The sequence below is a fragment of the Danio rerio genome, chromosome 15 (assembly GCF_052040795.2).
Source record: "Danio rerio strain M-AB ecotype USA chromosome 15, GRCz13ab, whole genome shotgun sequence".
Lineage (NCBI taxonomy): Eukaryota > Metazoa > Chordata > Actinopteri > Cypriniformes > Danionidae > Danio > Danio rerio.
The window spans coordinates 22017081-22044389 of NC_141035.1; the positions used below are offsets into that span (position 1 = coordinate 22017081).

Below are 27309 nucleotides of genomic sequence, written 5' to 3' on the forward strand. Positions count from 1 at the left end.
CTAGGAAGTGCGGAAGTTGTTTTACTGGCAAATATCGTTCCTGTTAGCTGTCCTGCTGCAAATCGAGCTACTTACAAAAATAACAGAAATATGCGTCAGATTTCGACCATAACATATTAATATTTCAATTCAGCCGCGGACAGTGTTCTTTCGAACAGCGTATGCACTTGTTTTTAAGGTCAGTTGTTATTAAAAAATAAGGCATCAGGGCGCTCGTGAATTGCACAGCCACCTGTAGCTGAGCACAGCAGCTGTCACTCAACTGGCCTATGCTTTATGATACAGTATTATTGACAGGAATATGAGCTTCTTCGGCTTCGGACAGACCGCTGAGATCGATATCGTGCTGAATGACGCCGAAACCAGGAAGAAAGTTGAGCACAAGACTGAAGATGGCAAAAAGGACAAATATTTCCTTTTCTATGATGGCGAAACTGTAAGTGGCAAAGTGAACGTGACTCTCAAGACTCCTGGAAAGAGACTCGAACATTATGGCATAAAAATCGAGTTCGTCGGGCAGATAGGTGAGTGTTTTGTTGGTGAATGCACGGTTGGGGTTGTGTTTGTGTAAACGTGTGGTGGTGTGCTTCACAGAGCTCTACTATGACAGAGGGAACCATCATGAGTTTGTGTCGTTAGTGAAGGATCTTGCCCGACCTGGTGAACTTTCACAGTCGCAGACCTTTGATTTTGAGTTCACCCATGTGGAAAAGCCATATGAATCTTACACTGGACAGAATGTCAAGCTGAGGTAAACCTGTCTGTTATTTATTAAAGTAAAGTTGGTTTTATACTTCCACATTCGTTTATTTTAACCCTTCCTATATTGTTTACCAAGACAATTTGAATATTGGGTCTGATATCGCATTAAACTATGACTTCAAAACAGCATTTGCAATTATTTAATTGACTGAACAATGGTTTACTTTGATAATCATTGACTCCCCTTTTTGAAATTAGCAAATACCTTGAAATTAGCAAATACCTAATTCCGAAATTATATTATTGAGGAGAAAGTCTGAATTAGAACCAACTTTACTTCAATCTGTTGTTTCTAATCTATAATTAAGTTACTAATCTGTTAGACGTATGAGCCTGTTTCTGTCACATGATTTCAAAATTCAAAGGTAATTGCGACGTTATATTTCACAAGTTCTGACTTTATTTCTGTCAGAATTCAGATTTTTGTAGTTTGCAGTTGCAAGTTTATTTTCAACAATTTGGAGAAAATTCGTAACTGTGAGATATAAAGTTAGAGTTGTGTCAATCAACTTGATATCACAAAAATCTCTCAGTTCTGAGCTTTTTTTCTGAGATATCTGACTTTAATATTACTCTTTAGATGTTTTTTAATGTATTTTGAGTTTACATCCAATTCAAAAAAATTTTCTCTAAAAAGTAAATTTTTACATTTTTTTCCAAAGTATTTGAGTTTAAAACCTGCAAATCTGATGTTTTTCTCAGAAATCTGAGTTTCTGTCTCACATTTCTGATGAAGTAAAGTTGGTTTATATTCGCACATTCGTTCAGTGACAAATTGTAACATGCTCCTTATATTCTTTACTGTAGTACTTTGAATATTCAGTCTGAAATCACATTTAAATATAACGTCAAAGCCGCATTAGCACGATTTAGTTGACTGAATTGACTGTTGTACTTTGATAGACATTGGCTGCTAATATTATTTACCTATGTGCAAAAATAGAGCCAACTTTACCTCAATCTGTTGTTTCTAGTCTATAATAAAGTTACTAATCTGTCAGACGTAGAAGCCTGTTTCTGTCACATGATTTCAAAATTGACTTTTTGTTTCACAAGTTTTGACTTTGTCAGAATTCAGATTTTTGTATGTTTACGTTTTGTGATTGTAGCCATTGAGACTAAGCTACGAGTTTAATTTTTAACAATTTGGAGACAATTAATTATTATAAGATATAAAGTGTATCATGAATTCGAAATCACAAGAAAAAGTCTTACATCTTGCAGCCATGAGCTTTTTTCCTCAGAAATCATACATTTGACTATTCAGATGCTTTTTGTGTATTCTGAATTTGCATCTTAAAATTATAGATTTTTTTATTTAAAAATTACAGTAATTTCTCACAATTGAAACTTTTTTTGCTATTCGGACATTTATCTTAGAAATCTGAGTGTCTGTCTCACATTTCTGACTAAATGTGACCAAATTTTGGCTAACATTTCTGATTGCCTTAGAATGTTGGCTTATTTTTCATAATTTACACCTTTTGAGATTACATCGTGCAACTCTGACTTGTTTTCCTCAAAATTCTGAGTTTACATTTTTAAAGTTTTGGCTTTTTTATGGAATTGCCTTTTAATTTATTGCTATTCATTTTGAATTTTCAATTCAGCAGTTATTTTAAAATAAAAACCTGCCTCTCTAAGAAAAAAGACGTAGATATTAGATATAAAAAATGTCAATTGTAAAATAAAAGTTCCTCATTACATAAATATATTACATTTTTTAAGAAAGAATCTTCCATGATCAAAAGCCCTTTAGAGTTGTTTCTTGAAACTGATATTTATCCGAAAACGATCATAGTTTTACCCATACACACTAATATGAGCATAAAGGCAGCATGGAGTCAATATTAAGCATACACATGATGCATAGTGAACCATTTAGAGCAGGGGTCACCAATCCTGGTCCTGGAGGGCCGGTGTCCCTGCAGGGTTTAGCTCCATCTTGCCTCAACACACCTGCCTGGATGTTTTAAGCATACCTAGTAAGACCTTGATTAGCTTGTTCAGGTGTGTTTGATTAGGGTTGGAGCTAAAATCAGCAGGACACCGGCCCTCCAGGAACAAGTTTGGTGACCACTGATTTAGAGAAACAGAATATACTTTAATATCTTGAGTATGATTTGTTTAGATACTTTCTCCGGGCAACAATCAGCAGAAGACTCAATGATATCAGTAAAGAGATGGATATTGTAGTGCAGACGCTGTGCACATATCCTGAGATCAACTCCTCCATCAAGATGGAAGTGGGAATTGAAGATTGTCTTCATATTGAGTTTGAATACAACAAATCCAAGTAAGTATCCATGCTGAAACCTGTTTATATGTGTAAAACACCTTGGTCATTCGCTAAGTTTTGTACAGTTCAACTCTTAAAAATGCATTGATTATGTCGTTTTATAGGTTCCTACTATCATTTTGAAAGATAAATAATTTTTAATAATATACAATGCAGCATCAACTTTCTTTCTCACACACTTTCTGAAATTATTCAAGGATCTGTAAACTGAACCTTTCTGAGAATTTACTGTTCTCTCATTGGTCATATGGTCCAGTCTATTGTGAGACTGCCAAGGCACTTTAACAATTAAATGTATATATTCCAATATATTAAAAATCTTCTAATTATAATGAGATGTCACAAAGCAAATTTAGGGTCCTACTATGGGCAGTTTTGTATTAAATTATTGATAAATTATATTAATTTAATCTTTGTTAAATAATTGAACTTGCCTATGTGGATGTGTTAATTTACAGAAAATTAAGGAAACCTACAGAATCTGACCTCTTACAATTTTGTGCTCTTTAGGTACCACTTGAGGGATGTTATCGTAGGAAAGATTTATTTCCTTCTTGTGAGGATAAAGATTAAGCATATGGAAATCGATATCATAAAAAGGGAAACAACTGGAACAGGGCCCAGTGTCTACCACGAAAATGACACTATCGCCAAATATGAGATCATGGATGGGGCACCTGTGAGAGGTAAAACTAAACTTTTCATCATGTTTATTTTTTTGTGGTTAGTATAAAAAATACATATAAAATGATTTATTTATTAAATATATAATTATTATCCTTATATATATATATATATATATATATATATATATATATATATATATATATATATATATATATATATATATATATATATATATATATATATATATTTTTTTTTTTTTTTTTTTCCCAATTTCTGTTTAACAGAAAAATAAAACATTTAATTTTTAAACTAATTTCTAAAAACTGATTTCTTTTATCTTTGCCAGGATGACAGTACATTATATTCTACTAGATATTTTTGAAAATACCAATAAAGTGCAATTTAGAGGCTCAACTAGGTTAATTAAGCAAGTTATGGTAATTAGGCAAGTCATTGTATAACAGTGGTTTGTTCAATAGACAATCGAAAAAAGACTGCTTAAGAAGGACCAATAATTTTGACCTTAAAATGGTTTGAACATTTTTTAAAAACTGCTTTTATTATAGACAAAATAAAAAAAATACTACTTTCTCCATATGGAATAATATAATAGGAAATACTGTGAAACATTCTTGCTCTGTTTTAATATCACTTTAGAAATATTTGAAAAATAATAAATAATTAAGAGGATTAATTAATTTAATTTTAAAATTATTTTGCTCTGAACTGTATATAAATCAGATTTTATGCAACTTAAAACTAAAATATGTGAAGAGTTTTTGCAAAATTTGCAGGAAAGTTTGTGGGATTTCTTTGTTTTGCTGTGAAAGTTTACACAAGTGTACACATCTTAACTATTAATTATTTATTTGACCTCAAGAACCATTGAATTCTGTAATTTAAGTAAAGGTAACACAAAAAAAACTAGACTTTAGCCCTAAAGCAGCTGCATCATATTTGAAAATGTCCCGTGTTGTTTGTCAGCTATTTGAACATGTTAGTGGAAATGATGCAAAGCATGTACGCATACAGTACGTGTGTGTTTTGTGAGAGAGAGGGCTATGCATATGACAACAGGATGCATATACAATATTTAGAAAGTCGGTGACTTTTTATGCCATATTTTCATCATGAACAAAAGAGGTCCCCAAGATTTGTATTTATAGGCCCATATATCAGTTATTTACTTCCAAACAGAAAGGGCTATTGGTTATTTTTAAATAAACTCAATTGAGGACTTTGCAGGTTTACTATGTCTGTATATAATAACTTCTATATGATTGCAATGTAATTGTAGTTGCTTTGAAACATTAATTATTGTAAAAAGTACTATGCAAATAAACTTGAACTGAAATAAATTATTTGTATAAGCCACAATTTTCATTTCAGCGCATCTCTATCATTACCCTAAATTGTAGTTCTTCTCAATCCCCAACAAATACTATAATTTTAAAAGTATTCAGAATGAAAATTAAGTATCAAGCAGATATTATTGTACTATTCAAGCTCACGGCTTTTGCTCCTGTGTACTTTCAAGGGGAGTCCATCCCCATCCGCTTATTTCTGGCCGGATATGAAATGACGCCAACCATGAGGGACATCAACAAGAAGTTCTCTGTGCGTTACTACCTGAACCTCGTGCTTATAGATGAGGAAGAGCGACGATACTTCAAACAGCAGGTCCACTACTGCATACAACATCTCTCAGTAATGTAGTACGAGTACTACATTAGTACTCATGATCTGATCACATTCCTGTTCATTCCCAACAGGAGATCACACTCTGGAGGAAAGGAGACATCGTGAGGAGAAGCATGTCCCAACAGGCCACCATAGCGGCTCAGAGGTATGAGGGATCAAACCCTGAACCTACGTCAGCGCAAGCCAAAGAGGAGACCGACTAGACGTTCTCCGTTCCCTCAGCCGCTGAAACGAACCTTGTTACATTAAAATGTTTTATACGTCTTGAAGGGATCAAAAATGAGAATCGTCGCTTCGTGAGATCAAAACATAAGAATTCCGCCTGTAAAAGGCTAGACTAGCTAATTCAACGTGTATAGATTACAAACTATTTTTTTATTTCTCCTTCAAATACCGCATGTTTTCGTTACACGAGTGACCAACGATTTTTGAAACGATCTTCACATGTCTACGCCACTGTTATATATTTGATTGAGTTGAACGTCTCAAAACATTCCTCTTAAGTCTAGTGCACTGAGGAGTCAGAATCACGCTTCTATACTTTTGTCCTGTCTAATGAGCCCTAAATGAGATTTACTGTGATCTTTTTGTCTTATGAATTTTGCGCTTTATAGAGCTCTGCACAGTATTATTCTGTCATTTAGGGCATTATAAATGAAGGCCTGCGTAGAAATGTGTTATAAGGGAAATTCTTGTCGACTACTAACTTGTGCAAATCAGTGTCTTTTTCATGACTATTTTTATTGAATCTTTTTTTGATTTGGTGTCTTAAGTGTTTATTTCCTGTTAGAAACAATCAACAGAATCGTCAATATCGACAGCAGTTCCAGTATTCTCAAATTTACACATGCTGTCGTAGAAAAAAAAATTATGATTGATTGCTACTCATTTTTAAGGTAAATTTTCCATTCTTACATGTGTGTATCATTGTATTATACTAAATATTTCTTTATTAGCTGTTCAGGTGATGAGGAATGACTATTAACTGCCATGCAACCGTGAAAACTTCTGCAAAAGGCTTCTATTTAATCAGCCCTATTGTAATAAAATTTACTAACCTCTGCATCCAAGATTATTTCTTTTTTTACAAAAAGCTATACGATAATATAACGTACTTTTCAAGATTGTGAAAAATTCTGGTATTATTGAGTGTTTTTCTAACATTTTATTAGCAGTAATATTTCAAATGTACAATACTCATTGGCTACTTGAGGAGCAGCACGTATATTGGTTACAAAATAACCGACTAGAAAACAGAAAATGGGAAATAATCATTAGAGAATGGGATGAAACAGACTTTCATGACCATCTTCATATTGGATCTTCATTCTCCAAACTCAGGACAAACTCGAACTCCTCTGAAAATGAAACAAAAATCGCAGATTATGTGTGTGTATATACTTACATATAGTACTACATGCAGTTTGTGTTTGCTTAAATTAAAATAATTAAAAATCATGTTTATTTTAAAACAATTATGAATTTTCTTTAAGCAAAATAACTGCATTTAATAATTCATATGTCTTTAATAAATATTCTGATAATAAATGATCAATTTAAACAAATGTATACATATTTCATACAAAAATAAATAAAAATAAGATTATATTTCTTGGTTTATTTTTACAATTATACACACACACACACACACACAGACACACACAGACATACATAATCCTCAAATGTGTATTAATGTGAATAACCTGCAGTAAGGGGCTGAACAGACAGTCTGGCTCTGGTGAAAAGGGACATGTCTTTGAGTGGGCCGCCCTTCACTCTGTGTTCCAGGTGATATTTCTTCAGCTCAGCGAGAGGAATAAAGCGCTTGACCATCCGTTCAAACTGAACATCCACCTGTACACAGTTCATCTCTGGTCACTTCTGATTCCCAAAATGCAAATAATACCTCTATTAATATGTGTAAACTCATACCATATGCCATTTAGGGTTATCTGCTTTGCTAGAGGGGTCATAATGTACATCTTTCTTGTCAAACTGTGTATGGTCCACATAAGCCTCTTTAACAATCTGTAAAAATGATTCATAAACTGATTCTCATTATCTGCTTCTTAAGCGCTCAGTATATTGACTCCTCACCTTCATGAGGCCAGCGATGCCTGGCTCTTTGCAGTTACTGTGGTAAAAGAAGGCCTGCTGGCCTACTTTCATTTCTCTCATGAAATTTCGGGCCTGAGGGGAAGATTTTTCAACTTAATAAAAGCTTTAATTACGTGAAAATGTGAAAAAATATTTTGATAAATATAGTATCAGTCAAAGTTCACCTGATAATTCCTCACTCCATCCCAGCATCCCGTCTGATTGGGAAGAGCTTTGAGGTCTTCAATTCCAAACTGCATTTGGAGACATGAGATCATGTTTTGTTATACACTTTATTTCAAGACTGATTTTTTAGTGTGTACTAAAGGATGTTTTTTCTTGTGTTTTCTATTCAATATATTTATTATGTAGTTCTCTATAATATAGTATTGCTAGACTCTTCATGCAGATAAAATTAAACAGTTAAATACTTTAAAATACCTTCACATCCACTCCATTTTCAATCCGGCTCTCAGGTTCAGACTTCATCAGCCAGCGGCTGTAAGATGGTTTGCAGGCGTCATCATTCTTATTCTCCACATCACCTTTTACAGCTGCTGACCTTTTTCTTTTGCCAGTTTTGCGTTGTGCAACATCATCAGACCCCTCATTGAGATGGGCGTCTGCATCAGCTAAAATAACAAACCATTATTTAACCCTTAAAGACCTAGAGGTATTTTGTGGGCACCTAATGGGCCTATATTATTATTTTTTTAAAAAGCAGTTTTATTTTTATTTTAGCAGTCAGCCTCAAGTGTCATATATCATTTTAAACAGGAGAACCTGAAGTTTCAATCTGTACCATTTAAAGGTCCAGTCTAAAATATTTTTTGGTCCAAAAACATATGAAAAGACAGAAAATATTCCAGAATTTTCCAGAAACGATTTTTAAAAAAAGTGGCATTTTCCAGTTATTTCAAACAAAACCTTATGAAGTTTGTTTTTCTTTCTTTAGAAATACATGCTATGATGTTTTATACTTCCAAAATAAATTTTGTCTACATCCACAATTCCCTGAGCAAGTTATAGCAATTTATTTCAATGTTATTCCAAGGCGTTTTTCGATGGGGAAAAAAATGCATTTATTTACTGACAATGTATTTGCCCAAAAGTTCTGGGAATGAACTAAACAGAAAAAAAAATGTTACAAAATAATAGAACAGTGAAGCAAATTTGACTTTTTCCAAATAATATATTTTCAGTTACTATAAACAACACCACTTACAATGAACAAATAAAAAAATAAGAAAATAATAAATAATGTGTCAAAGTCCAAATAAACATGGTGCAAATCCTCAGTAAAAAAATAGATATAAATATTTACTGTACTATAAATAGTTACATAACTAAACTAGATTCAATGTGGAACATCCTTAGGTTTTATGTGCCAGCATGGATATGGTTGTCTGTGAATATGGATTTGGATATGGTTGTCTGCAATGCAAACAGCTGCATCTTCATTTGCGTCTTTTGAAAACAGCAAGAGCAGCAGTTCGTCTTTGCTGTGTCACTGTTTTGTCATGTTTCTGTGCTGCTGTGCATGCAAAAGTACTTAGTATGAAAATTATTTCATGCAAAACATGTTTTTTTTGCGTTTTATTTAGCCGCGCATAAATGTATGCCTATCTCTCATTCCGTGTTGTTCAAAAAGCTTGTTGATCCACAAACAAAAGCGAAACCTATGCTTATTGGTTGTGATATAGCGAGTTTGAACCAATCTGGGCATGGAGGAGGGACAATGCATCAATGTATGATGTCTGGTTTGTCCGGAGACTTAGTGACGAGCGTTTCTTTGTCAAATCAGCGTTGTCAAATTTTGATGACGTAACCGCACTGATTCCGGAGCCTCTGAAAGTCCGCGAATGTTATGTGATACAGCACTGGAAAGCTAAGATTCTCTTCTTTATGCCAATCTTTGAATTGTATGAATCGGATCAGCGGATCAAAAGTTATTAAACATTTAAGAGCAATACTTATTTTTAGCCGCGGGCGGCTGTCTCGGTCTTTAAGGGTTAACGAAACTTTTCTTCAGTAGACATATAAAACGATGCAGCCTTTACATTATGCCGATTACTTACAGTGTTTATTAGATTTGGCGCTGCTTCGTGTTTTCCTGGGTGGCATTTTTCACTAGCAGACCGTGCGGCACTCGTGATCAAACAGCGCCCTGGAAGATGACATGCGGTCTGGAGAATCAGAACTGGATTTAGTCCGCTTTTATTTTAAGCTCATCCACGGAATGTGGGGTATACACAATGTGAACATTAAAAGACCTCTGTTGAAATGGATTGCAACTTGTAATATCTTCATGTACTAAAAAACTTTTTCGATGACCCACGTGGTCACCTGTTATGGCAAGCCGATTTAACCTTTAGCTTCTGAAACAACAGTAGCTTATCTATTTTCATGCTTTTAAAAAATAACTTGATACAAGTACTTATTTCTTATGGTACTTCCTAATAAAAAAATAAACAAGTTTATACCTTCCAAACAATGAAAGATCTTTTATTTCCATAAGGAAGTGTGTCTTCTTGTAGTACTGCTTCCCATATGAAATAACCTCGCTTAGTTAAACTAACCACAAGGTATTTGCATTAGAACTGTGTTATTTGTATGACAACAATTTCAATTGTATTTTCACAACTTAAAAGTCATTCAAAATTAATATTGATCAACCAATTTTTTTTTCTTGTCCAAATGTAATTGCTGATGTCAAAATTGTAATTGTTTATATCAAAATAATTGTTAATAACTTAAATTCAGTTGTTGATAATTAAATTGTTGATAACATTAATTAAATTTTAGCCATTCAATCAACCATGGAAAAGCTAGTCATTTCTTTTTATTTTTGATAAAAAAAGATTAATTTCATTGTGTCCATTTTTGCTATTGTGTATCTAATAGGCTATGTTGAAAAATATTTACAGATATCAGCCATCTACTTTTAAACTAGTATCAATTATTGATATCACTTATTTACACTGCTACTAAAATCATGTCAATAGTAGATTTTAAGAACAGACATTTGAACTAGATTAACAATAAAAAAAACTTTATAATTGTATTTCTGATATGTAAAATGGGAGTGACTTTTAACTAGTGAAAATACAATTATTAAGAATTACTTTTCTTACTAGTTGAGATTCAGTTCCTGTTATAAAACTACTGAATTTGAAATGTAATGGGCTCTATTTACAGCTAGTGTATTTCAGCCAATGATAAACTTCTGGTTAATGTGACTATTTTTTATTTAATAAGGTTCCTTTTACAGTATCTGGTGTAATGTAACAATACATTCAGTTAAATAGACTTAAGACATTCATTAGTTGTTTAAGCGTAAAATGATATGAAAGACTGTGTAACTGCTAGCCCCGTCAGAATCAGCAGGTGAGCGCAGAAATTCTATTGAAAATACTGAGGTAAAATAAACCAGGGGCGCTTGTTAAAGTGTTAAAACGGCTTGCCATATACCGGCTTGTTTAAGATGAACTACAAATCAAGTCTGTATTTGAACTACATTACCTACAAGCCCCGTGGTTAGTCATCGCGTCACATAATCAACATGGCGGCTAGGGCACTCATAAGAGGTGTCCGATTGGGATCAAATAGTATCGGCAGACCACGCAGTTTAATATTTAACAGTTTGCATAGACGAGGAATAGCAGCTTGCATTGATCGTAAGTCAAATTTTTGAAAGCCTCTGATAATCATAGCAATTTGTTGAGAGATGAGGACAGTCAGTCATTTAGGGCTGCTAGATTGGATATGTGCGTCAGATAATATTGTTTTAATAACTAACGTTATGCTATATATTTAATGTCATATTCGATACTAATGTCAAATTTAGGTCTGTTTTTTTTTTTTTTTTTTTTGATCTAATGTTTGTAGAGATACAGGTTAAAATTTTGTTCCTACTGATTTAAAAATAGGAAGTTTTATTTTTTTTAAAGAGTGTCCTAAATCTAATTTTACTGGGCTTGCATATTAAAATTTTTATTATACATTTCTCCTTAGTAAACAGAGTTGTTGTTAAGTTAAGTTGTTGTTAATCGAACGTCAGCTGTGCCTTTTTGGAGTTTCAGAGTTGATGAAATTGTACATTACTTTGTACAAAATTGATAACAAATATTTATAAAAATTCATAATTTCTGTAACAAAGTTGAAGTTCGTGGTTCCTCAAACGCCATTGGTTGTCTGTTAACAAGCTCCGCCAATCATATTTGGGGGTGTGTATGGCGCACAGTCGATTGGCTCTGATCAGACAGTTTTTTTTTTTGTTTTTTTTTTGTCATCTTCTTGTGGTTCATCTTTCATTTGTCACCTCAACAGATGCTTCCAGTACATAAACCACTAATATAAATACTCAATTTATTCCCACAGCCTCTATAGGACTTACAGATGAACAGAAAGAGTTTCAGAAGGTGGCATTTGACTTTGCTGCCAATGAAATGGCACCACATATGGCAGAATGGGACCAAAAGGTAACCTGAACATCTGAAAGATTATTGTTATTATATAGCATTCCCACAGCTTCTACCACTGAAATAAGTTCTGTACATTCAGTCACTTCATATTTGCAGGAAAGTATGTTGGTCCTGTGACAGATTATTATCGAATTAAGTTTGACCTAAACTGTTTTGGAAATGCAAATGCTAATAATAATAATATTTGCAGGAAATCTTCCCTGTGGAGGCCATGAGGAAAGCCGCCGAGCTGGGCTTTGGTGGGATTTACGTGAACCCTGATGTCGGGGGGTCTGGACTGTCTCGTCTGGACACTTCTATCATATTTGAGGCTTTATCCACAGGTTGTGTCAGCACGACTGCTTACGTCAGTATTCACAAGTGAGTCCCCTCATAATTTATACATTTAAGTTTTCAATTTAAGATAAGATTAAAAACTCACTTAATTTTGGCATATTATTTCTTAAATCATGACCTTAAGTTTTGCTTAAAAAATGATTTTTGGTTTAAGAATATTTAGATAGTCTTCATTGTGTTGTAATTTATATGGATTACCTATGGGGCACATGCTTGTAAACTCATTTCATTTCATTTATGGTTCTTTGTATTTTGCAAAGTAATTATTGATTGTGTTGTCACAGTATGTGTGCCTGGATGATTGACACATTCGGAAACAACGAGCAGAGGGAGAGGTTCTGTCCTGATCTCTGCTCTATGCAGAAGTTTGCCTCCTACTGTCTCACAGAACCTGGTGAGTTCAGGATCCCATTTTTTTGTGTTCCTGTGTGGGATATTTCAGTGTCACTGTTAACTCAAACTGTTAACTGCACATTTCAAAGTAAAATGATACAAAAATGAACAATAGTTAAGTATAATAAAATTGACTGTAAGTAATATAGAAGCAAATATTCCTTCAATCCAAAACTGTTTTCTATTTGAAAGTATTTTAATAAATGTAGTTTTTTTTTTTCCTGTGGTGTCGAAACTACATTTTTAACACTACTACTGCAGTTTTACTGTAAGTGTCACTTTACATCTTTGAGTACAACGTTCAAAGCTTCATGTTTATCTTTTTATTTTATTATTATTTTTATTTGCATATATTTATGTTACACTTTATGTTATAACTCCTTTTTATTGTTATTTTATTTTTTATTTTACAGATTAAAAAAATTATAATTTAAGTACAAAACTTCACCAAAAGAAAAAGGTAATATGCCGGATAATCTTCAATATGCCAGCATGCTCTTTTTAGATCAACTTCAGCTTCCTTTATTGAGCACATTTAATTCAACTTTAGTTGGCCGTGCTGTTCAAAGGTTATAAAAAAACAGAAAGGAGGGGGAAATAAATAAATGCAAAAATCCTCATACAATTATTTGCAATTAAAAGCGCATGTGTGTGTGTGTTGTATATCTGTATTTATGCATACAATACATACAAACAGTTATGTCTAGTTCTTGAATCTGATTGGCTTATAGTTATGTGATATTCTGCAAATAGCAGCACTCATCTAGCCTTTCCCCACTTTACGCCCTATGTCACCATCAATGCTTCCCATTCACCTTGAATGGGTGACGTCAGGCGTTGCCGAACTGCATTGTGGATCTGTCAGTGATGCTTCAGTGGCGTTGCTTGCTGCAGAAGTTGGGACTTTCTCAACTTTTCAAGCACCAACAAAAGCATCAGCCAATCAGATCGCTGTATGCAAATACACCAGCTCAGACAGTAGCTGATTGCTAATTAATTTCGATGGCTGACGCTGCCATGATGATGGCGCAAGCCCCAACTTTAGACACGCCCTCTGTCAATCATTGATGCTGAAGCCCTGTGTGAATCAGGCGGTACCCTTGTGTATTACTCCGCCCACATACAGCAACAAGCAGAGGACACACTACAGTTTGACAAATTTTGCAGCTGTTGGACAACATAATGTACTTTTGGGTTTTCTTTTTGTGGAAAATGTAGTTGTTTAGATTGCAACTGTGCAGTTTATTTATAAAGATAGTGCCTATTTTAAAATATTTATAAATTCTGAGTGACATCGCGTCGGCATTAGCCTGTCTTTGAGCAAAGGCGTTAGATGTTTATTCACAATATGGTGACAGAGACCGCATAATAAGCGATTAGAAGAGAAAAACAGAATAATTTCTAACTACAGCTGATCAAATCATTACTAAACAGGTAAGTGACATTCTAAGTCAATATAATTGTAGTGTATTGAGTGTGAGATCTTTGTATAACCCTGATTTACCTTCTGGTTGACCATCTGTTTCTAATGAAATCTCCTGTTTTCGTTACTGCAGACTAGTTCAGGAAAAAAAAGAAAGAAAGAAGAAATGCCCGCATGTGTTTATTGTTTTAGTGTTGTATCGCAAGCACAATAGTAATCTGGTTGTGTTTGCAATGCTTTGTCTTTTTCGGGGTTAATTATTGTGATCTCTCGATTGCAACAGACAAATACTAAGAAATCTCTGTAGACAGATGGCATTTCATGCCGTTCAGCCTCATAATCTTAAAATGTCAGCAAAATCACCTGTTTTGTTATCACTTTAGACATTACGCTAGAAAATCATTCAAATACTAGCTCTAAAGGGATGTTGGTGTATGTGCAACAGTTTCTGCTTTTCTGACGTCAGCTGCAGATGTGAATGAATAGTGGAAGAAAGTAGTTCCACATACAAAAGGGTTTTTAGACTCGCGTGTTTGATTTTCTTTTTTATATACCCGATGTTGCGGTCACTCTTAGCAGTGCAATATGGCTGTATATTGTCACTAAGGCATCACATGCATTCCACCAGTGCCATTATACAGCCATATCACTTTGCTACTCATGTGATATTGTTTATATAGATGTGTTTTTAACTTCGATTTTAAAATGTATATACTGTAGCGTTATCAGGAAGCACCAGCGTTTGGTTTAGCGATATTGCATGAAATAATGTATATATATATATAATTTTTACTATAGTAAAATAAGGTATTTTAATGTTAAAAAGGAATGTTTTGCTGTATTCATTACCCTCAGGTAGTGGTAGTGATGCTGCTTCACTTCTAACCAGCGCAACGCTCAAAGGAGACCATTATATTCTGAACGGCTCCAAGGTACATAAAGACATGATTGAGACATAGACAATGCATGCAGCATGCAGCCTCCCAGCAGTTTTCACTGTTTCCCATCAGGCGTTCATCAGTGGAGGCGGAGACACAGATGTTTATGTGGTGATGTGCAGGACAGGAGGGAAGGGGCCAAAGGGAATCTCCTGTCTGGTGGTTGAGAAAGGAACTCCTGGACTCAGCTTTGGCAAAAAAGAGAAGAAGGTAGTCAGCATCTACAGTATTAACATTAAAATTCTAGCAATTGCATGCAAGTTTGAGAGCCAAAGGTCCTGTTCTTCCTGGATAATCACAAAGCCACGTTTCCTCCAAAACACATAAACTGAGGCTTAAACCAAAATACAAGAGACAGTCAGATTACCTCATGTCTCATTCACAATTGAGAAAACAAATACAGTGAAAATGCATAATGTTACAGTAGAATTAATTAACAAGTCAGACTGCATAGAGGAACTATGACATCAATTTGTATGCAAAACCCCGGAAGCGAGTAAGCATTTTAGCAGTTCCGGTCCCCTCGTCCCAAAGTCAATGGTTTTTTTGGGGGGGGATTTTGGTTAAATCGCTTTATTAAGGTTTGTGGCTAACACAATTTTAAGATACTTTCACGTTTTAATCTATGAAATAAAATGCATCACATACATCTCAATCTTGATTTTTTAAAAATCTGTTACGCTTCTTTGAAAAGACGGTTGCTGTCAAGTTGCTAAATGGGACTACAGGCAACGTTGGAGACATTATAGGTCATCAAGCTGATCTGTTCTGGAATGTAGCTCGCTTTGTGTTGGGCATTTGGATTTGTCTGATTTAAGTATTTTCATAAGTAGTATTTTATAGTTTGTAGTATTTTTCTAATTGGGAATTCATATTGTGTGTAGATAATGCCTTCACTTCCAGAGACTGTAAAGATTAATTTGTTGATCATTTATTTTAATTAAATGATATTATGGGGAGACTGCTTACCAGTGCAGTCTGTCTCTTTCCTGCTCTCAGTAATGCAAATGTGTAAATAAATTTAAAAATACACACATATTAACTGTCATTTTAACATGATCAACTGATTTTTCAGCGTTTTTTTTTTTTGTTGTTTTTCATCTGAACACATTTATCTATCAATATGGTAAACTGCAAAAGTAAACAACAATTTTTACACTACTTAAAATGTACAGCATATGTGACTGTATGGGCTGCTTTTCGCTGTACTTCGTGATAAAAAAAAATGAATTTTTAATGTTGTTCTATGTCCATGATGGAACTTGCATGCATAAAGACTTGTTCCTCACGCCTTAATTCTGTCGTGTGTTACTATAAGTGAGCTGTGTGTACGCGAGCAATACATCTATTTAAATATGTCTTATGATAGTACTATGTAGGCACATTTAAACTTTTACAACAACCGTAAAGCAAAGCAAAATGTATTTCCCATGTAAAAATCTATGCAAAAGGCACGCAGGTCTATACATATGTGTTTTTGTGTATTTATTTTTTTGTAATATAAAGTGTGGATTATAATATAATAAACCGAGAGATTAACTCTTTGTCATGGACCAATTTCTAAAAATAAGCTTGAAAAGTTGTCTGTAGCAGGGTGACACTGACGTCACAGACAAGCGCCTCGAAGGCGCTGTAGTTCGTTTATAGCCTAATGTTAGCTTTTCAATTCTTGTGTTTGCTTTTAAAATGCAAAAGTGCCAAAAGTTGTATTTTCGTGTGAGGATTATCCGGCTGGACTAAACGTGTAAGTGTAATGAACAGTGTTTGAACACAGAGCCTATTATTTGCAATCTTCGAAAAACCTATGGGAAAATCCAATAGGGATTTAATCGAGGGAACAAGTTTTTATGCTAGCAGCCGATTAGCCTACAAGATGTCGTCATAGTTTCTCAACTATAGTCGGAACATTCTGATGACAGCTAAATTTTACATCCATAAATGTACATTTTCAAAGAAACACCCTTACTTTTTTATTTTCAGAATTTTGTTTTATTGGTGAACTCTTTAAAAGACTAATTTTAAAAGAAATGATTTTGTATGTAAAACTCATTTTTGGTGTAAATCATTTAAACTTGTTTAATTTGCTGGAATTGTATTTGTGTAACCTATTTGTCTCTTTGTTCATGTTGTATCTTTGTAATGTTCTTTCTTGCATAATAAAAATAAACAAAGCAATAAACATATTAAACATTAAAACAACTATTAAAAAAATTAAAACAACAAGTTAACTAAAACAATACATAACAGATTAATAAGACTTAATTCAATTACATTGGAAAATTCTCTTTAAAAATTTTGTTTGTATCTTTTTGTTATTATAATGTCAGATTATGGTTATGAGAGAAATCAGTTATACTTGAAGTTACTTTAAATGAACGTAAATAAAAATCAAATCAATTTAACATTTGCTGTTTTCATGTAAATACATTTTATAAAAACAAAAAAGTTGTTTGATTAAAATGTGTTTTAACATGTTTTACTTTTTTTTTTTTTGTCAAATAAGTTTTATTGATGAAGACAGATTCAAGACAAGATTAATTCTGTTTACATATTTTGTCCACATATAACATAGGCACAGCAAATAAGGAAAATTAAAAGGAGAAAATTAAAAATTAAATAAATAAAATAAAAATAAAAATCACCCACCCACATAACAAGCAAACTTGTTATAAAGACCTGTTTGAAAAACAGAGTATGATGACAAAGCATGTTAAAACATTACAGAAATGATGCATTATTATGAGAGGTTTTTTTCAAGGTAACAGATAAAGGGATTCCAAATTTTGTCAAATTGTTCCAGTTTTCTTTTCAAATAGTATCTAATTCGCTCCAAATGTAACATAGAAGCAATTTCTCCAAGCCACAGTTTACATGTAGGGGATTCCTTTTTTTTCCCAAAATAGTAGCAGTAGCTTCTTGGCAGTAGTTAAGCAGTATGAGAGCATTTTATGTTGTGTATTTGACAACAAATGTGTTTGTTCAGAGAATCCCAGAATTACAAGCATTGGATCTGGTTGTAATTGCAACTTCAACACTTCGGAAAGCACATCAAAAATTTCATTCCAATAATTCTGTATCTTAGAACAAAAAATAAAACTGTGAGATAGATCCGCATCTGATGAATTACATTTGTCACAAAGAGGTGAAATATTTTGGAAAATTCTATGTAATTTCTTCTTTGAATAATGTAACCTATGAATTATTTTAAATTGAATAAGACAATGTCTAGAATTAATAGATTGTTTATTAATATCCTCCAAACCTGATTGCCACATTTCTTCTGAAATTTCCACTCCCAATTCTTTCTCCCACTCTTCCTTAAAACATTTTGTGGAGGGGGAAGTAACAGATAGTAGTTGTTCATAAATTATTGATAATGGTTTTTTTACTACCTTTACACCAATCTAGGCATTTGTCAAGGATGGAAGGGGATGTACTATCCAATGAAGACGTATGGGCTTGTATGTAGTTCCTTATCTGTAAAAATCTGAAAAAATTATTCTGAGGGAGTTTAAATTTCTGCTGTAATTGGCTTCATGTTTTACATTTTAACATGTATATTAATATGTTTTCAGTAATGTTTATATAATATATACAATACAATAGAATGTACTTCCAACACAGCCGTGATCCTTCAGTGTTATATTTTGCAAGACTTCTGACTTCTGGCATCATTTTTAAAATAAAGTTCAGACTAACATGAAAATATCTGATGACATATCCTGTCTATGTGATCAGCATGTGCTAGTATAGGACATACTGTTGAAGTCAGAATTATTAGCCCTCCTGAATTATTATCTTCAACACATTTCTATAATATATAATATAATATAATAATAATATTGACCTTAAAATGTGATATAAAAAGTTAAAAACATGCTTTTATTCTAGCCGAAATGAAACAAACACTTTCTCCAGAAGAAAAAAATATTCTAGTAAATACTGTGAAAAATTACTTTCTATGTTAAACATCATTTGGGAAACATTTAAAATGAAATTAAACTTCACAGGGGGACTAATAATTTTGACTTCAATTTTATGTACACATAAATACTTGCTGACTACATTAACTTGCTAACAATAACAAAAGCACCAAATTAAGTTGAACCTAATCACCTTCCCTGCCTGTAGGATTTTTTTAGAACGACTGTCAGACAATGCTACAGAGTGTCCAGCAGGTGGCATGATTGAGTTATTTTGTCTCTGACGTGCTTTACGTTCTGATTTGAATTCTACAGGTAGGATGGAACTCTCAGCCAACCAGAGCCGTGATATTTGAGGACTGTGCTGTCCCTGTGACCAATCGGCTCGGGACGGAGGGGCAGGGCTTTAGCATCGCCATGAAAGGCCTAAATGGAGGCAGAATCAATATTGGTGAATAGTTTTGTAACTTTGATTTAATAACCTGTTTATTGAAAGCCTTTGTCTGTGATTAATTTGAAAGAGTCAGTTCATGCAGAAATTACATTTTCCTCTGGTGGTTGCTGGTGTGTTTTTTTTTTTTTTTTTTATCTGTGGAACTTAAAAAACTGATATTTTAAAGAATGTTGGAAAACTGGTAACCATTGACATCCACAATTGGGGAAAAAACACTTTCTAACATTCTTCTAAATGTTTTCTTTAGTGTTCATCGGAAGAACTTGTACAGGTTTTGGAACGGAGTAAATGATAACAGAATTGTACATTTTTGTGAACCCTTTTTTTTTTTCTTGTGTCACAGCATCTTGTTCTCTTGGAGCAGCTCATGCATCTGTGCTTCTAGCTCGAGATCACATGTGTGTGCGGAAACAGTTTGGAGAAACACTAGCGAACAGTCAGGTACATGTCTAGGTCACATTTAAATGTTTATGTTTACACGTTTTATTAAACATTACTCAATTTCAGTTCTTTGCATTAAATCTAAATGGATTGACAATTTAAGGCTTAGTTTACCCAAAAATGAACATTCTGTCAGCATTAACACACCCTCAAGTGGTTCTAAACTAGGCATGGGAAGTTAACCATTTTTAAGGTATGCTGCGGTTTAGAAAAATCAAGGTTTTAATGTAATGTGTCATTAAATACACTTTATAAGGTTTTAAAACTCAAATTTTCAGCAAAACTGTTCCTGAGGTGTGAGTATGATTTCTTTTTATTTTTTTTACGTTTTTCTTTTCCTTTCTTTTTTTTTTAAGGACAACAGTATCTTTGAATAGTTACGGTTTAAATAGTAAAAAATCTGTTTTTGAAACAAATGAAGAGAGCAAAAGTCAATAATTCTTTAAGCCTGACATGTTTACTGCTCCAAAATAATGTTTCTCAAAATAAAATTTATTGTGTTCAAAAGGGGAAAAAGTTTTTTTTTTTTTTACTCTGAGTTTAAAAAGAAAATATTTTAGAGCAGTGATCACAATACCGTGAAACAGGGATAATTTTTATCCAAGGTTATCATACTTTCAGAATCTTATCCCGGCCTATGCCTATTCTAAACCTAGAATTTCTTGCGACTATGAAACATAAAGTAGATATTTTGAAGAATGTTGGAGAAAAAAAGCAGCCATAGTAGGTAAAAATTACCATTTAAGTTAATGGCTTCAGGTTTCAAACATTCCTTCAAATATCATCATTTGTGTTCAACAAAAGAAAGAAACTCAGTTAGGTTTGGAAAAAGTGGTGAGTAAACAATGTCCAGGATTGTCATTTTTGGGAGAGAATCAATTATCAAACTACACATTTGTTTGTTGTGAATATGTGCCCTCTAGTGGTGAGAATTACAGTACATATTATGCCGTTATTTTTGGTCTGCATTTTGAAATAACAAACCTGTGTGTGTGTGTGTGTGTGTTTAGTTCCTGCAGTTTAAGCTGGCTGAAATGGCCACTAAACTGGTTGCGTCTCGTTTGCTTGTGCGTCAAGCGGCCTTGGCTCTGCAGGATGGGCGACCGGACGCCGTCTCGCTCTGCTCAATGGCCAAGCTCTTTGTGACAGATGAATGTTTTTCAGTAAGTACACACACACACACACACTCACACACTCACTCACCTATCCCTCCTGTGACATTTTATCTGGGTGATTTGTGATGTTGTAGCATAAATGCATAAATATACGACTGTTCAGAAGTTGTGTATGCTGGCGTTATTTTGTATGGCACTCTCTCGGACTTCAAGTGTATTAGAATGCAAATTAGAGTGACTATAATTCAATCGCCTCTCACGTCATTCAAATCACATGTTTGAAAGCATTTAGGATTTCTTGTAAAACACAATGATGACAGAAGAAGTAGGTTATTTGGGATGTGGTGGGTTTCTTAGGTTATTAAAAGTGTTTTCTGTCACTAGTTAAGCCTGCATCAATGCATTCAGTGTAAACTGCACGATCAATCATTAAAAGATCGGGATCTCGACTCCCACACAACATAAATTATAAATAATGGTGATCTGCATATGTTTATTAATCCTTCAAATCGCTGCATTTAAATCTGTGTTTGAAAAACGCAAAAATCAAGAAAGAGATTCAATCTTTAGTCTTTTGAGTTCTATTACAAACAGTCAAATAACACAGAAGTACTGGGATAACAGTTTATAATCTGGAAAAATCCACTGATGTTTATGGTAAAGATTAAAATCATCATCATATGCTCAAAAATGAAAGTTGTGGAAAGCAATTAGACTATGTAACCAATAGGTGGCGACAACCAGCCATCAAAAATATGCAACTGAATAATTCTTCAAAGTTGACACATCTAGCAATGAAACATGACGTTTTACAAGTGAATAACTGAATCACTAATTAAAAACGAGACTAAAAATAAATATGATTTGTACAAATGATAATGTTAGATTTGTGCATTTAGTGTTCAAAGCAACAGTAGTAGTAACAGTGAATTTTTCATTGGACTGAATGTTTTACAACTTATTTTTATTCAGCTGATTATTTCTTTATTTTTATTTTTTTAAATTACAGCTTCTAAGTTCTGTTTGTTAAAACCAAAATTGTCCTGCAGTGCGGTTTTTGTAATAAAGGGAAAGCAAATGGTCCGATCCGTGACTTAAAAAAAAAACATTATGTGAACCAAACCGTGAAATTTGTGATCCGTTACACCAGAAATATTTATTTATATCGCAAAAACGTTAACAATTCTGTGTTTTTCTGTCATTATGGAGTGCTGTGTGTACATTGAGCAAAAAAATAATTGAATGATTTTAGCAAATGGTTACAATATAACAAAGAATGACGAGTTTAAGGGGGTCTGAATACTTTTCGCACCCACTGTGTGTTTCTAACATATTTAACAAATGTCACACAAGCAAGAGTAGAGATTTCTTGAATATTAGAACATGAAGTTGATCTCGAAGTTTTTTTGAATGAAAGTATAAATTAATTTCTGTTTCCTTTCTTAAAGAAACAATAAATAAAATTATATACATACATAGTTTTAGAAAGATAATATATCTTGGGCACCAAACCAGCGTATTAAAATGATTTCTGATGAACGATGCTACAAATTCAGCTTTTATACTATCACAGGAATACATTTTAAAATAAGTTTTTAAATGTATTATAAGTAAATAAAAAAATTTAATCCAATAATATTTCATAATATAATTTTTTTATAGTATAAGTGATCATTTTTGAACAGTACTTTAAGTTTTTTTTTTCTCTCTTTCAGATATGTAACCAGGCTTTACAGATTCATGGAGGTTATGGATACCTTAAGGACTATGCAGTGCAGCAGTACGTCAGAGACATTAGAGTACATCAGATATTGGAGGGTAATGAATGTTTGTTTGTTTGTTAGTTTGTTTGTTTGTTTGTTTGTTTACAAACACACACATACACACACACGCACACACACACACACACGCACACACACACACACCCCGAAATATACTGTATGACTGCTGTAATGTCTAATAATATGCATGTAATATTTACAATAATTAATATTGAATAAATCCATGTTAAAACATCATGACTGCATATTAATATAGTAAAACAATTTTATTATAGTTGTCTTCTGGATTTGGTAAGTTGCATTTCTTTTTATTTACCATAATGTATTGTCTTTTAATTAGGAACAAATGAAGTGATGAGGATGATCATCGCGAGAAGTTTGCTCACTGAGTCCTGATGCTGAATGGAGTAAAAGTGTTTGTGCCGTCGTTGTCTAAAAGCACAGATATGAGGTCAGGTGCCTGTTATCTCCCTCATGATGTGACTGTAGAGATTACTGATCTTCCACACTCCTGTGTCTGTTGACTTTGTCCATGAGCCATCAACTATGTTTTTATGTATATCTTCAGAACGTTTATGCCTTAAACTTTTACATTAGTAAATCTAGGTTACTGTGTGGTGATATTCTAATAGCACAGTGAGGAATTTAGTTTGGGGTGGGGTATAAATTCTGGGATGTTACAAGACGATAAGTAAAGAGAAGCAATGGCTATGATGCTAAGTTACTGAAAGACTGGATTAAAGTTCAATAAATTAGTAAGTTCCATATTTCACTCGTTTGTGTACTTGCAGATTAATACAGCATTCAGCACTTACTTTTCACTACAGACAGCTCTCATTGTCAGATCATTTTCACAGCACTGAAGATCAAGCATGGCTTTGTAAATCTGATCCTCGTGTTATTCTTTAATTCTTAAATAGCTGTTGTGGCTTCTAACTGTCTTGTTCACCCTGCAAAATAATAAAATAAATATATTTTGATGAAACTTTGCATAAAGGATGTTTGGGTTTTGCATGAAAATCATGCAAAAAATGTCTTGTCAATACGAATGTGTACTGTCTAATGATATTTCGTTTGTATCGCAATAATTACAGGTTAGGTTTGAAGTTACAACTGTTTTTTTAAATGCCTGAACATCATGTTTACACAAGTAGCAGCCATATCTTTATGCCATGTGGCACAAAACAGCACTAACTGGATGCAACAAAATAAACCTTGAATTTAAGGATACACGGATACAGATACTGGTTTCGAAAAAGATTATTAATTGTATACTTACTCTTGAAGGGGTTTTGGCTCCATACATGTTCACAAGAAAATAAATAGGGAGTTCATACAGGTTCACAACTCTAGGTCTCTTGTATATAAAACAATACAATATGAAAAATAGAAAATAAAATGCTTACTCTTAATATTTAAGGTACTCGTTGTAAGTTGTAACTTCAATAGAAATCCTTGCTTCCTTTAGTATTATCGTTATCACAGTAATAAAAATCGCGGGCTCTTCTAGGATCTCAACCAAAGGCCTCTTGGATGCATATAGCAGGACAGTAAACTAAATGTGCAGCCATTATAGGGTTTTTTTGGTTTTTCATAAATTAAAGTTCTAGTTGAGATCAAACATCTGAATGAATTTTAGTTTTCTTGTTGTTACAGATAAATTAAAAATGAAAAAAAGAAATGCCAACAACTTATGTTGGTAGTTGGGGGCTTGTCCGGAATCTCAATCTAAGTCCTTTTGAATGCATATAGTAAGATGGTCATCTAAATGTTGCAGCCATAATAGTGTTTTGTTTCTCATAAATTTAAAGTACTAGTTGGGGTCAAACATCAGATGAAATTTTTGTTTTCTTGGAGAGACAGGTAAGTCAAAAAAGAAAAAAGAAATGTCAACAACTTATTTTTGTAGTTGGGGGCTCGTCCGGGATCTTAACCCAAGGCCTCTTGAATGCACATAGCAAGATAGTAAACTAAATGTAGCAGCCATAACAGTGTTTTTTGTAGTAAATTTAAATTACTAATTGGGATCAAACATCTGAATGAATTTTAGTTTTCCAGGTGTTACATTCATTTATTCATTATCTTTTCAGCTTAGTTTCTTTATCGGGGATTGCCACAGCGGAATGAACCCCCAACTTATCCAGCACGTTTTTGCGCAGCGGATGCCCTTTCAGCTGCCTCCCATCTCTGGGAAACATCCACATACACTCTTTCACTCATACACTATGATAAATTTAGCCTACTCGATTCACCTGTACTGCATGTCTTTGGACTGTGGGGGAAACCGGAGCACCCGGAGGAAACCCACGAGAACGCAGGGAGAACATGCAAACTCTACACAGAAACACCGAGACTCAAACCAGTGACCTTCTTGCTGTGAGGCGACAACACTACCTACTGCGTCACTGCGTCGCCCTGGTGTTACAGATAAGTTAAAAAAGAAAGGAAGAAAGATTAACAACTAATTTTTGTAGTTGGGGGCTCGTCCGGGATCTCAACCCCAGGCCTCTTGAATGCATATAGCAGGATAGTAAACTAAATGTTTCAGCCCTAATAGTGTTTTTTTTCTCATAAATTTAAAGTACTAGTTGGGATTAAACATCTGAAGGAATTTTAGTTTTCTTGGAGTTACTGGCAAGTTAAAAATGAAAGAAAGAAACAATGTAGCAGACAGCACTACCTACTGCGCCACTGCGTCGCCCTGGTGTTACAGAGAAGTCAAAAAAGAAACATCAACAACTTATTTTTGTAGTTGGGGACTCGTCCGAGATCTCAACCCAAGACCTCTTGAATGCATATAGCAAGATGGTAATCTAAATGTTAAAGCCTTAATTGTTAAGTACTAGTTGGGATCAAATATCTGAAGGAATTTTAGTTTTCTTGGAGTTACAGGCAAGTTAAAAATGAAAGCAAGAAACAATGTAGCAGTCAAAATAAAGTGTTTGGTTGTAAATTTTAAGATAATGGTTGTCAGTACACTTTGTTACAATCAGGTCAATCAGGTACCACATCAAAGAAGTGTGATAGATTAACTCTTTAATCCACTGTATTATAAAATAAAAGTTCTGAACACGTTTTACAATGCAATTGTGTATAGGAAATATTAAAGTAAGCAGTCAAAACAAGTACTAGAACACTTGAACACTACCTCGCGGAGGCATATTCCACCCAAAGCCTTTTTCTCACGTCTCTGCTTCCATAATGTGGACAGACATGACATTTTTTACTCTACATGATGCAATTTTAAAATAAAATGTGTGGAAAAGCCTAATAACAGAGTAGCTATCTTCAACAGCATTATTCACTGAACAGATAATAACATTCAGCATTAAAACAAATATAAAACTATCAAAAATGATATAACATTGCTCCCAATATTCAAGTCTTTAAACCACAAGGCTAGTTTTTCTTACGTTACCATGACGATGTGAATGAATAAACGTACACTTCCATGTAACAAATCTTTCATAAATTAAGGGCCCTTCCTGCTCCATTGAACAAGCATGGCAGTTTCTGGCATTTTTTTTGTTTTACATCCACATCATAAAACGTTTTAAGACGGCATATTCATGGGCATTTTCTTGTTTATTTTAGTTGTCCCTTTTCTCTCATTGAATCTGTAAATTCCTCTGAACAATCATAAAATAAAATAAAATTGCTCTGCTTCAGAAACCTGTCAACTTCTTGACAGAAAATGAGGAAACTCCTGAGAGAAATGGAGGCACAAGAGGCAGAAGAACAGCTGATGCTAAAGATTTATGAACTGTTGTCATAAAATGAACCAAACGACAACCTAACATCTCAGGTTACCTAACGTTTCCCTGAGAGCCAATGAGATTCTGCATTGGTAGTTGCAATGCTATGGGAACACCTTGTGTGATTGCGTCATGAAGCATGCATCAAATCAGTTCAATAGTGTGGCTGAACATCACAATGTAACAAAGTATGTTGACCCGGAAGCTATAAAACATGCCAGAACCAAAGAATGTCAGCTTCTGATTGGCCTGAAGTAAGTCAATCACAGGCTGGCAGGTAGTATGTCAGGGCATCTCATTCACTCTCAGGGAACCACGGTTTACAAATGTAACCAGAGACAATCCCTTTTAAGGGAGCTTGTACTGCGTCAGAAATTGCTACTCCTTTATGAAATCAAAAAAGCCATTCCACTGTACTAACCAATGCCTGTTTAGTGTGAATTGGAGTCACAGTTACACATAAACACCTGGAACTCCAGAGTTCAGGTCCAGTTGGTAAAATCATAAGAATGTGTATGGGGTAGCCCAGGGTCACATACTTCTTGCAAGGACACACCTGACAGAAGAGCTTCAGAAGCTGCCAAACTCCTTGTATAGTGTGTTCTAAAAGCCAAAGGTGACTGTTGTCAATAGGCCTCATAAGTAAACTGACATAGGCTCAACTATCCATTTGCTTAAGATTTCTCATAACTGCTCTAGGGTACTGAAAGGCTTTTACCATACCAAGTGCATAGTCAGAATAAGGGGTCTTGGTTTCCAGGACATGTAGGTCCCTCACTC

The 27309-nt window shown here is 33.9% G+C and overlaps 3 protein-coding genes across 7 annotated transcripts; 2 read left to right on the forward strand and 1 right to left on the reverse strand.

Annotated features, from left to right (window-relative positions):
- vps26b (VPS26, retromer complex component B) lies at positions 1-6454 on the forward strand. 4 transcript variants are annotated; one of them, XM_087282668.1, is made up of 7 exons: positions 1-178; positions 286-524; positions 595-751; positions 2894-3058; positions 3572-3747; positions 5226-5368; positions 5461-6454. In XM_087282668.1, the coding sequence occupies exons 1-7, from the start codon at positions 162-164 to the stop codon at positions 5590-5592; spliced, it is 1029 nt and encodes a 342-aa protein (XP_087138794.1). In that variant the 5' UTR covers positions 1-161; the 3' UTR covers positions 5593-6454.
- On the reverse strand, positions 6140-9824 carry thyn1 (thymocyte nuclear protein 1). Of its 2 annotated transcripts, none has more exon segments than NM_200657.3 (7): positions 6140-6747; positions 7093-7243; positions 7322-7417; positions 7487-7579; positions 7672-7740; positions 7928-8118; positions 9565-9824. In NM_200657.3, coding segments are annotated over 7 exon segments (693 nt in total). In that variant the 5' UTR covers positions 9611-9824; the 3' UTR covers positions 6140-6700.
- Positions 9825-11021: 1197 nt separating this feature from the next.
- Positions 11022-23539, forward strand: acad8 (acyl-CoA dehydrogenase family, member 8). The gene is given in 11 exon segments (NM_201155.1): positions 11022-11163; positions 11867-11967; positions 12161-12330; positions 12591-12700; positions 14978-15054; positions 15133-15270; positions 19299-19434; positions 19781-19878; positions 20889-21041; positions 22709-22811; positions 23115-23539. Coding segments are annotated over 11 exon segments (1257 nt in total). The 5' UTR covers positions 11022-11048; the 3' UTR covers positions 23171-23539.
- Positions 23540-27309: the final 3770 nt, after the last annotated feature.